Source organism: Hylobates moloch, unplaced genomic scaffold, assembly GCF_009828535.3.
Source record: "Hylobates moloch isolate HMO894 unplaced genomic scaffold, HMol_V3 SCAFFOLD_13, whole genome shotgun sequence".
NCBI classification, from domain to species: Eukaryota; Metazoa; Chordata; class Mammalia; order Primates; family Hylobatidae; genus Hylobates; species Hylobates moloch.
Window position 1 is genome coordinate 34992305 of NW_026652288.1, and position 12179 is coordinate 35004483.

The following is a 12179-nucleotide window of genomic DNA, read 5'->3' on the forward strand; positions in this document are numbered from 1 at the left end:
CTCCCACACAGAGAAGGCGGCCTCATGGTCTCCGAGCCCTGATCATTGTGCATCTGTCTTGTGACACACACACCTGCCGTGGGCTTTTAAGGACTTGAGTAGGCTGAGAGGTGGGAGATGCCAACTCTGATTGAAAGATGCCTGTGGAGGAATCAAAGGTGCCACACAGGGCAATCTTCTCTCTGTTATCTGCACAGCGGAGACTCCCAAGCCCTCCATCTCCAGCAACAACTCCAACCCTGTGGAGGACAAGGATGCTGTGGCCTTAACCTGTGAACCTGAGACTCAGAACACAACCTACCTGTGGTGGGTAAATGGTCAGAGCCTCCCGGTCAGTCCCAGGCTGCAGCTCTCCAATGGCAACAGGACCCTCACTCTACTCAGTGTCACAAGGAATGACGCAGGACCCTATGAGTGTGAAATACAGAACCCAGCGAGTGCGAACTTCAGTGACCCAGTCACCCTGAATGTCCTCTGTGAGTATCTTCTGTTCCTCTGTGGCCCAGGCCGCCAGCCCAAATCCACACAGCCAGAGGCCAGGCCTCTCAGTCCCTCTCAGCTCCAAAAATGCAGATCCCCACCCACCCCTAGAAACCCAGCTGGTCATGACTTTCTGCCCCAGGCAAACATGGGTAGGCCCAGCCTTGACCAAGAATAAGAGGGGAGGGGGTGCTCCTGTCATGGGAGACTTGGAGTCCATATCTTCTGATGGGAGAAACAGGTAAATGTCTCGGACTCTGTCTCAATAGAAACAGCAGGGGTTTGGTTGGGACTTCAGGGTTGTGACTTAGCTCAGAGGGACACTGTGGCTCTTCCACAGACCAGGAGCTTCCCCTTCCCTCTGATGACATCACCTATGACTTTATTCTTTTGCTCCAGATGGCCCAGATGCCCCCACCATTTTCCCTTCAGACACCTATTACCATGCAGGAGTAAATCTCAACCTCTCCTGCCATGCGGCCTCTAATCCACCCTCACAGTATTCTTGGTCTGTCAATGGCACATTCCAGCAACACACACAAAAGCTCTTTATCCCCAACATCACTGCAAAGAACAGCGGATCCTATGCCTGCCACGCCACTAACTCAGCCACTGGCCGCAACAGGACCACAGTCATGATGATCACAGTCTCTGGTAAGTGGATCCCTGGAGCATTGGCAGTATGTTTTCTGGTAGAGTCTATCTGGCTTTCAGAGACGAGCCAGAAAAAAAGTTTCATTCCCAGCCTGTGTCCAAATGCACAAGCAAATCCCCAACTTTTCTCCTAAACCCTCCCAGTTTATCTCTATAGACGCTCTTCTGCCTGTTTTTCTGATTTCTCTTGGCTGACCTTGGGGCTAACCTGAGAAACGTGGAAAGGGGACTTCATCAGCCCCAGAGCCCTATGTCATGGAAAGGACTCCACAAAGGGGGAAGAAGGAGGGTCCTCAAGGTCAAGTTGCTTTTCTTTGTCACCAACACATGGCACCCCTATGTTTCCGTTACCCCTTTGTTTTCTTTTACCTATGCCATTAGCTGCAAGAAACATTCAAAGCTTTGAAACAAGCCCACAACGTTCCCCAAATAAGAGGAAGAAGCCCCTTGGATGAGGGAGGAGCAGCTCAGACTCTACTCCCAGCTCCCTTGGTGACAGGGCCTGCCCTGACTTCACCTGGGGTGGGACCCGAGTGTATGGAGAAGGTGCCCAGGTGGCCTGTCCCAAATCTGGCTAAATCAAGTTGCCAGTTGAAGCCAAGCCTCCCCCGAGTCAGGCTGCACAAAAATGGGAAGACAGGGAGCCTCCGTGAAGACTCCTGAGCTGTGCCCTGGCTCTGAAGTCAACAGCTGTATGAGGTTGTGGACACAGCACAGAGGACAGTGAGTGATGCACACTTGGAGACACAGGGAGATTCAGCCACAGGGTCTCTGCATGAAAGGGAAGGGGTAGGGCCAGTTGCCCAGGCTGGAGTGCAATGGCACTATCTCGGCTCACCCTCCGCCTCCTGGGTTCAAGCAATTCTCCTGCTTCAGCCTCCCAAGTAGCTGGATTACCAGCATGTGCCAACACGCCCAGCTAATTTTGTATTTTTAGTAGAGATGGGGTTTCTCCATGTTGATCAGGCTGGTCTTGAACTCCAGACCTCAGGTGATCTGCCCACCTCGGCTTCCCAAAGTGCTGGGATTACAGGCATGAGCCACTGCTCCCGGCCACCATTAACTATTTCTATGCGTGCAATTTAGTGTTATGTAACCATCACCACCATCCATTTCCAGAACTTTTTCATCTTACCATATTAAATAAATTTCTCTGCCCAATAAACAGTAACTCTCACTCCTTCTCCCCCTAACCCCTGGCAACCTCCATTCTACTTTCTGTCTCCATGTAATTGACTATTCTAACAACCTTATATAAATGGAATTATATAATAGTTGGCCTTTTGTGTCTGGCTTGTTTCACTTAACATAATGTTTTTAAGGTTCATCCATTTTGCACCATGTATCAGAATTTTCTTCCTTGTTAAGATTGAAGAACATTCCATTGTACGGATACACCTCATTTTTCTATCCACTTATCTTTCAATGGACTTTTCAGTTGTTTCCACCTTTTGGCTATTGTGTGACTAATGCTGCTGTGAACATCAGTGTACAAATATCTGTTCAAATTCCTTCCAATTCTCTTGCATATATGTCCAGAAGTGGAATTGCTGGATCCAATGGTAATTCTTTGTTTAACTGTTTGAGAAACAGCCATACTGTTTTCCACAGGGCTATAACATTTCACACTTCCATCAGCAATGCACTAGAGCTCCAACTTTTCCACCTCCTTAAAAACACTTGTTGTTTGTGTGTGTGTGTGTGTGTGTTGTTTTTTTTTTTTAATAAAAGCCATCCTAATGTGTTTGAGGTATTCTATCATTGGGGTTTTGTTTTGCATATCTCTAAGTATTAGTGATGTTGAGCATATTTGCATGTGCTAATTGGCCATTTGTATATCTTCCTTGGAGAAATCTCTATTTCAATCTTTTGTCCTTTTTTAGCTGGGTTTTTGGATTTTTGCTGTTGTGGATTTGTAGTAGTTCTTCATATATTCTGAAAACTGATCCCTTATCATACGTGATTTGCAAATATTTTTCCCACTTCAAGGGTTGCCTTTTCACTTCCTCGACAATGTTCTTTGATATATAAAAGTTACTGATTTTCATGAAGTCCAACTTATCCATTTTTTCTTTTGTTGCCTATGCTTTTGTTGTTATAACCAAGAAACCACTGTGAAATCCAATGTCATGGAGTTTTTTTCCCTGTGTTTTCTTCTGAGAGTTTTATAGTTTTTATTCTTACATTTCGTCTTTGATCTACTGTGGGTTAGTTTTTTGTATATGGTGTCAGGTAAAGGTTCAGCTCATCCTTCTGCATGGATTTCCAGCTTTCCCAAAATCATTTGCTGAAAAGACTGCACTTTCCCCATTGAATGGGAGAGAGAAAGACAGAGTCTCACTCTTTAGGCCAGACCAGGCTGGAGTGCAGAGGTGCGATCAAAACTCACTGCAGCCTCAACCTCCTGGGCTCAAGCAATCCTCCCAACTCAGCTTCCCAGGTAGCTGAAACTACAGGTGCATGCCATCATGCCCAGCGGATTTTTTTTTTTAATTTCGTAGAGGCAGGGTCTCCCTACGTTGCCCCAGCTGGTTTCAAACTCCAGGCCTCAAGCAATCCTCCCGATTTGGCTTCCCAAAGTGCTGGGATTGAAGGTGTAAGCCACCATGCCAGGAGTCCATTTTCATTTCTGATTTTAGTAATTTCCATTTCTCTCTTTTTTTCTTAGTCAATCTAGTTAATGATTGTCAATTTTGCTGATCTTATTTTGAAGAACCAACTTTTGGTTTCATGGATTTCCTCTATTGTTTGTCCATTCTCCATTTCATTTATATCCACTCTAATCCTTATTACTTCCTTCATTCAATATATTTGGGTTTAGTTTGTTTTTCTCCTATACCATGAAGTTGTAAATTTGGTTGTTGATTTGAGATGTTTCTTCTTTTTTAATGTAAGCGTTTACAGTTATAAATTTCTTGCACAAGATTCTTAACTTCTCTGAGCCTCTGATTCCTCAACTGAAAATTGCAGTAACAGTGTTTGCTTCATAGCATTGTTTTAAGGGTTTAATGTAATCATCAATGAAACCTTTAGCAAAACACCCCACACAGAGGAAATGTTTCATAAATTTTAGCTGGTATATTACTACTGTTATCATTAGCTTGAAGTTGGGTACTCCTAGAATCAAATCTCAAGTCTACTTCTCACCAGCCATATGACATCAGTAGAGATTTTTTGCCACTCTAAGCCTTTGTCGTCTCATCTGTAAAACGGAAATAATGTCTACCTGACAGGGTTATTGTATAAATCAAATGAGATACAAGTAAAGTATTTAGCACAGGGCCTGTCCCATAGGAGGTACCCCTCAACAGTAGCTAACATAGCATTAATCATCAGCCCAAGTTGACTGGTGAGGGCCAAAAGTAAATGGTTCCAATAGAAATAAAGAAACAGATGCAAAAAATTGTGTGTGTGTGTGTGTGTGTGTGTAAAAGGTATCTTAGGTAAATACACACACATATAAAAAAAAAGAGGCAACACAGAAAACATGAGGACATGGTTACTGGTTACATGTGAAAGAGAGAGAAAAAAAAGCTAAGCGCAAAGAATCAAACCTGGTATGTTAGTTTTTACCCACTGAGATGCAATCAAGATGGGATTAGACATGCAAGATAATTTATTAGGAAAAACACCCGTGAGGGAAATGGGGCGGGTGTGAGAGGAGCCTGGGAGAGCCCTCAGACCACGATGCAGATTTGATTCCTGTGAGGGAGAAAGAAAAAGAAGTTTTAGATAGCAGTGCAGTTCTAAGTGAGTTTAGGCAAGGCTGATGGGGCGTCCTCCAATTAGTCACCCATCAGAGTTAAACAGAATCTCACAAAACTGGGCTTGCTTCCATACTCCTGCTGGGAGCTCCTGGGAAGAGAGGTCTCTGTGCAAAGGAGGCGGTCAATTTGGAATGCACTGACCTGGGCCTTCTGTCAATCAGCTCCCTGCCAAAGAGACCTGCCACAACTAGACACTGAGACAAAGATGCAACCGTGAAAAGGTAGAAAGTTCTAATGACACATAAAATAGCAATCAGCTTTTTCACATCACAAAGTCTTCAAAATATCTGAGTAAAGAAATGCCAGGATGAAATTGACAGAAGACTGATCGTCAACCATGGTGAGAGGAAAAAATCCTGCAAGAATATAGTTGCCTAATCACGTCCCAACAACCTTCCCACAAAAATAATGTATTCCTTGAAAAAACAAGTAGAGACTACTTCATGCTAGGAGCTGGTTCCTGGGGTACCCCACTGTAAAATGGCATCAACTTCATTCCTTCTCTTCTTTTCTTTTCATGACAGATGCTTTAGTACAAGGAAGTTCTCCTGGCCTCTCAGCTAGGGCCACTGTCAGCATCATGATTGGAGTACTGGCCAGGGTGGCTCTGATATAGTAGCCCTGGTATAGTTGCTGCATTTCAGGAAGACTGGCAGGTATGATGGCCTTTCCTCTTGTCCTGTTTCCTGCAGGGCTGACCGCCATGCTTGGGAGAGGGACCTGTATCCTGGGAATGGATCTCCTCCTCCTCCCAATAAACTCCTGCTTCTCAGCACTAATTCCTGCAGGTCTCTTCTTCCCTGGTCTGCATGCTCCCTGTACCCCACTGTCTCTTAGCTGTGATTATCCCCAGCCTCTGCTCATTTGTTTCCCAGATTCAATGCACTACGAAAGTCTTTTGATCCTTTCTTAACATCTCTCACTTGTGTCATTCTCTCCACTCCCATAGACCTCAACAACTGCTCCAAGTCCTGCTTGACTCCTTGTCTCCAGTATTTGAAATCTTCCTTGCATATGACTGTCTCATTACCTTCCTAAAATCTAGTTCACTCACTTACTCAAGAATCTTCAGAGGCCTACTCTGGCCTATTTGATAAGTTCACATTTCTTCTCTTTACTAATTCTTCTCACTTCCATTCCCTCTACTCCCTAGTATAATTCCTCCATCCTAATTAGAACTGTCTTCCTACACATCCCTGCCCCTCTACCCCATATACACATAGAATTCGTAGTTCCAATGCTATGCCTAGAAACAGGGTAATCTCCCATCCAGTATCTGAACTGTGGAGTTACCCATATACCCTTCAAAGCAAGCAACCTCTGACCTCATGGAGAACAATGACTCTAGCATTAATGTGTGAACCTGAGATTCAGGACACAGCCTACGTGTGGTTGAGAACCTTTTCCTGATGACCAATTCATGTGTTCATGAAGATACAGAACTGAAGAAGGCAAGGTCCCTAACCCAGAGAACATACAACCTAAGACAGGAGATAAGATATGAAAAACAATCATGATACCAAAGTAGAAAAAAGTGAATGCCACAAGAAATCAGAGAAACCTGATGGGAAATATAGCTACACATTGGAATCACTGAGAAATGTTTTTTTAAATGATGCTAAAGCCCCATCCATAAATTCTGACCTACTGTCTGGAGTGGGACCCAGGCATTGGTAATTTTTAAGCCTTCCCAGATGCTACTAACATGTAACCAGGATGGAGAACTCCTGTTCTAATACGTACAATATGAGGCTAAAACAATGGTTCTTTAGCTGGGAGTATTAGAATTTCCTAGAAAACTTTTTCAACATATACAAGCCTATACTTTGCTGGCCCTGTTCATTAATGGGCTCTACCAAGAAACAGTAATCCAGTTGAGAAACAGAAGCTAAGTGGAAAAGCCACCTTATTTGATATGTTAAATTACATGGAAAGCATTGTCAATTGATAAGTGGTGCTAAACCTTCTCTAAGTTATATTTATGGTTATGTTACTGATATAAGTGTTCCAAAATTATATGAGATTCCTAGAAATCAAATATGTTATCAGTCATAATGTCATATGCCACAGAAGTAACTAAATTTCTATGTGAGCTGTGTCTTTATCATAATGAACTCCCCTCATAGTTTTAACCACAGTCATTTTCAATCTTTGTCATTCACAGACAGTTGTTTTTATTCTTCCTCAAAGCATTTGCAACCAGCTACCGTTCAAAATTGCTTCTTCTTCAAGATTTATGGAAAAGACTCTGACAAGTACTCTTGAACACAAGTTTCTGATAACTTTAAGATCATGCTACTGGACTGTCTAAGAACCTAAGAACTTGCAAACAGGCTGATACCTTCGTGAAGTTGCCGACCAAAACACACAGAAGGAAAAAAACATCAATTTCATTGAACTAAATAATAATGAGGATAATGTTTTTAAGATTTTTTTTTTTTTTTTTTTTGAGATGGAATCTCGCTCTGTCGCCCAGGCTGGAGTGCAGTGGCACAATCTCCACTCACTGCAAGCTCCGCCTCCCGAGTTCACGCCATTCTCCTGCCTCAGCCTCCTGAGTAGGTGGGACTATGGGCACCCACCACCACGCCCGGCTAATTTTTTCTATTTTTAGTAGAGACGGGGTTTCACCATGGTCTCAATCTCCTGACCTCGTGATCCGCCTGCCTCGGCCTCCCAAAGTGCTGGGATTACAGGCGTGAGCCACCACGCCTGGCCCATTTTTAAGATTTTTTTATTTGAAAAATTGCCAATTCTTTGTTTTCTTTTTCAGATTTATGAATTTCTTTATCTTTTAAGCTATCTATACCTTACTGCAATTTGGTAAAGTAGACTTTTGTGAACAAAAATTATAACATTTACTTTTGCTCCCTCCTGACTGCCACAGAACTGGGCAACTATTCATGAGTATTCATATGTTTATGGTAATTCAGTTATTTGCACAAGTTCAGTGAGAATCTGCTGTCTTTAAAATGGGATATATTTTAAAACATTGGTTATATTATCAAGGCTTTGATTGGGATGTTATGTTTGAGAAAATACAGAGAATGATAGATTAACGGAGTGTCTAATCTATCGTGTCAACCCCAAATTTTTACGTACGAGATCCTTTAGTCCACCCAATGGCTGACATTAGCAGCATCTTTAACACAACTCTTTGTTCAAATGTACTATGGTCTCTTTTAGAGTCAGACTCCTAGACTCACTTGTTCTCACTGCCTGTTTTAATTTAACCCAGGCATGCAATGCTAGATAATAAAATTGCTCCCTATTGGCTGATCAGAGAGGAGTCTGTGTAGTTTATGACGCTTCCTGTTGCACATGGATAAATATATCAGATATTATAGAGTCTCAGTTGCAAAAGTTAATAAACATGCTACTTGGTTAAAATGGCTACACTCATCTGGTTCATTCTTTTATCTATTCTATTTCAGTTGGTTTGTATCTTACCAAAGGTGCATACTCCAAACTCTTAACATTATCTTCCTCATAGTCATACTAGTGGTCTCCCTGGTGTGCTGTAATCTCTAAAAGTTTTAAATGTTTGCGTGCTGCCATCCATCAAATATCAAATGGTCTATATTTGGCTGGAATTACATAAACTCAAAGAAATGTGTGATCAGGAGGATATCATAACCTATAAACAATGGAAGCCAAAAATGATGATAACTGAGAGTAATGCTAATGCTTTAAGTTTTGGTCACACTCTCACTTAAGTGAGAGTCTAAAGACTCCAAATTAGAGCCACTCATGCTAAATGCTACATACTCCAACTTGAATTTTAAGGAAGCAGATCTCAAAACAAACCAATGTTTTCTGAAAACAGAAGATTCCAGTCTCCCTGAGTCAACATCATAAGGAAGTCCCCTCTGCTTTAACATTTATCCCAAAAAGAGTAACCTGAAGTACCCTGATGTTAACCAATCCATTTATTTCTATGGCTCTGTTTACTGGTTCCAATTTGACAAAACCCATTGTTTTGTTATTGTATTGCCCAGGGGCAGCTATCACTGTATTTGTAGAGTGAGAGCTGCCCCAAATCCTGAATCACAATTAAAAGCCAATTAGATCTATAACTACATTAGTTGAAATTCTGTCTTTTGATGCATGTTCACAGCCAGCAATGGTTAGTGGAGTCTCTCAGACTGCAGCATTTTCACCCTGACCTTCCTGCCTCACTCTTTCACTTACAAGGACCCTTCTGATTACACTGGGCCACCCCAGATTATCCAGAATAACCTCCCCATCTCAAGAGTGAAGTCTTTTTGCCAAATAAAGTAACATGCACAGGTTCCATGGATAAGGATGTGGACATTTTGGGGAGGCCATTATTCTGCCTAACACTGGTAACTTCCATAAACATCATCCACAACAAAAATTTCATTTGCCTTCTTTCTATATCTCACTGTTTTGTGTGAATCACAGGCAAGAGTACAAACTTTGAGGTGAAACACACCAGCTCTGCTATGAACTGGCTGGATGATCCTGGACCACTCACTTCACCTCCCACAGCCTTTTCTCATCTGCGGCACAAAGATGACTCTTACTGTATCAGAAAATGACAGTCAAAGAGTAAATTAAGATGTGTAAGGTATTAGACACAGAGGCTGGTACCTGATGAGCCCTCGGTAAACATTCCTTTCAGTCTGTTCTTTTCTCCATCCCATTTCTCTCATCCTCACCCATCTTCTCCTTCATCTCCTCTCTCTTCATCGACTTACACACTCTTAACTTGCCATTTAGAAAGAAGTCATGCTCCCCATTCTCTCGTGACTCTGCTGGAATGTTCTTGTGATAGAGTCTGCCATCCACTCAAGACAGCCCACATTATTTATACAAAGAGGTCTGCTTAAAACAAGAAGTCCTCTTTATGTTCACATAAATTTATACGCACTTTCTCTTAACTTACACGTACCAGTCCCAGTTCTGCCCTGTTAATTCATATATGCACTTCCATATCTCACACTTCTTCAGTCTTTCTCTTTACAAACTATAAACAAGAATAGTACTGAGACAAAAATAATAACCAGGGCTACAAGACGGGATTCCTTTAGCAAAATGAATGTTTTCCTTTAACAAGATGAATGCTTTCCTTTGACGAGATGAATGCTATGTGCAAGGCAGCCCTGAAGCCCTTTTCTGTACTTGGCTTACATCAAAGCCATTTGAGTCTAGGACACATTTTTAGACAATAATTGTGACAGAAGCCACATCCATTCTGGGTATTTTTGCTGTTAGGTAAAGGCATTTTCACAGAATCTTGTGCATGAGCTACTGCTCCCCAATCCTTCCACTCCTGAAGTTAAGCTGCTTCTGCTTAACCATCTTCATCTCCAGTTGGCCTGCTAGGACCCTGGCTGGAAAACACCTCCTCACCCTACACGTCCAGGGTGGCACCTTTTCCTATTCCCATAAAAATAATAGTTTGCACTGACTTAGAACTCACTATATGTCAGGCACTATCCTAAGATCTTTCCGTGTAGCTAACATCTTCACAAAAATTCCTGGATGTTATCCCCATTTTTACAGATTAAAAAAATGAGGCAGGCTGGGTGCAGTGACTCACACCTGTAATCCCAGCACTTTGGGAGGCTGAGGCAGGTGGATCACAAGGTCAGAAGTTCGAGACTATCCTGGCCAACATCGTAAAACCCCATCTCTACTAAAAATACAAAAAAATTGGCCGGGCGTGGTGGCGGATGCCTGTAGTCCCAGCTACTCGGGAGGCTGAGGCAGGAGAATGGCATGAACCCAGGAGGCAGAGCTTGCCGTGAGCCAAGATCGTGCCACTGCACTCCAGCCTGGGCAACAGAGCGAGACTCCGTCAAAAAAAAAAAAACAACAAGGCAGAGAAGTAATGTACCCAGTATCACCCACCCAACTCCATAATTTAACCTCATCCTCCACTTCATCTGGGAAGAGGATACCCTGAGATTTCCAAGGTCTCCTGAATGACATACACCTTCCAGAATGATTTTTGCCCCCTCTACTTTCAGGATTTGACAAAGAGCCAGCATTTTGTTTTCTGTCTCACCCTTCACTTATGTACCTGTTCCCTAATGCCACACTCACAACTGCACAGCCCTGCATAAAAGCTGGCTTTGAGGAATGTCAGTCTCTTTTGGAAAAAAACAGAGCCAGGTTCCCAGTCATTATAAAATCAGTTTTACTCAATTGTCAACTATTTTTACAGCCTTTCTCTGGTCATAAAAGGAGTTCCCTATGAATAGAAAGTGTAATGGGAAGGAAGTAGGAGAAGGGTGAGTTCCCATTATGGCCACAAAGAGGAAAAGATTCCAAATCCAGTAGCAGTCATAAAACACACCCAGAGTGGGTGGCTCTGAGAAATGACAGTCCTATCTGCCTCTTTTCATGCCTGTTGGCCTCTGATTTCCTTCTCAGCCTGTTCCTCCTGGCCTTGCTTTCTTAGGCTAATACTAATGGCCTGGAGCTGGGGCCAGACCAGGGCACACAGCACTGAATGAGGAGAGGGAGGTAGAGGAGGCAGAAAGGGAGAAGAGTGTTTGACTCGTGGGGACCTGACTCACCTAGGTACACATCACCTGGGCAGTAAAGGGATCAGTGAAGGCCTGTGCAAGACTCATGGTGGTCATCCAGAATGACTGACTGAGGCAAGGGTCTTGACCAGTTAAGGTTTATTGAGCCAGAGCTTGAGGGTGCACCCTGGGAAAACATGAATCACAGAAAACCTCTGTGGGTGTGTTCTCTCTGAAGAGGTTGCAGAAGGCTTAGTATTTATATATTTTCTTACGGGGGGAAGGCAGGTAGAAAGAGATGGGATAGGTGGAAGAATAATTGATCTCATCTTGCCTTTGTTCTGTGCCTGGGAAGATAAATATTATCAGAATAAAACTTAACAGGCTTTTGTTTTAGGAGCTAGATTTTGATTGCACACCTGAAGTTATAATTGACATGCCTTGTTTTATGAAACGCTATACATCTTGAAAGATTTTGAGGCCAGCAAAGAACTATTTAGAGGGCAGTCATCTGGAGATCCCTGAGGCTTTTTGCCTTCCTGTTCCCCCCACCCCGCCTCCCGCTTTTTTTTTAAGAAGCAAGGTCTTGCTCTGTCACCCAGGCTAGGGTATAGTGACATGATCGTAGCTCACTGCAGCCTGGAACTCCTGGGCTCAGGAGGTCCTCCCACATCAGCCTCCCGAATAGCTGAGACTACAGGCATGCACCACTGCACCCAGCTAATTTATTTTATTTTATTTTTTGTAGAGATGTGGTCTCATTTTGTTGCTCAGGCTGGTC

The 12179-nt window shown here is 43.0% G+C and overlaps 2 protein-coding genes across 4 annotated transcripts in view; one reads left to right on the forward strand and one right to left on the reverse strand.

Moving 5' to 3' along the window:
- CEACAM8 (CEA cell adhesion molecule 8) overlaps positions 1-8547 on the forward strand; it is a 33405-nt gene extending 24858 nt beyond the window's left edge. Inside the window, exons 4-7 of one of the 3 annotated variants that reach the window (XM_032172791.2) lie at positions 198-476; positions 880-1134; positions 5426-5557; positions 7066-8547. In XM_032172791.2, the coding sequence (XP_032028682.1) occupies positions 198-476; positions 880-1134; positions 5426-5517 (626 nt within the window). In that variant the 3' untranslated portion in view covers positions 5518-5557; positions 7066-8547. Of the gene's footprint in view, positions 1-197; positions 477-879; positions 1135-5425; positions 6153-7065 lie in introns of those variants that run through there. The other 2 variants (XM_032172789.2, XM_032172790.2) reach the window with 2 other exon arrangements.
- The window catches only part of LOC116480610 (carcinoembryonic antigen-related cell adhesion molecule 1-like), a 1172951-nt gene that overhangs the window by 374539 nt on the left and 786233 nt on the right, over positions 1-12179 (reverse strand).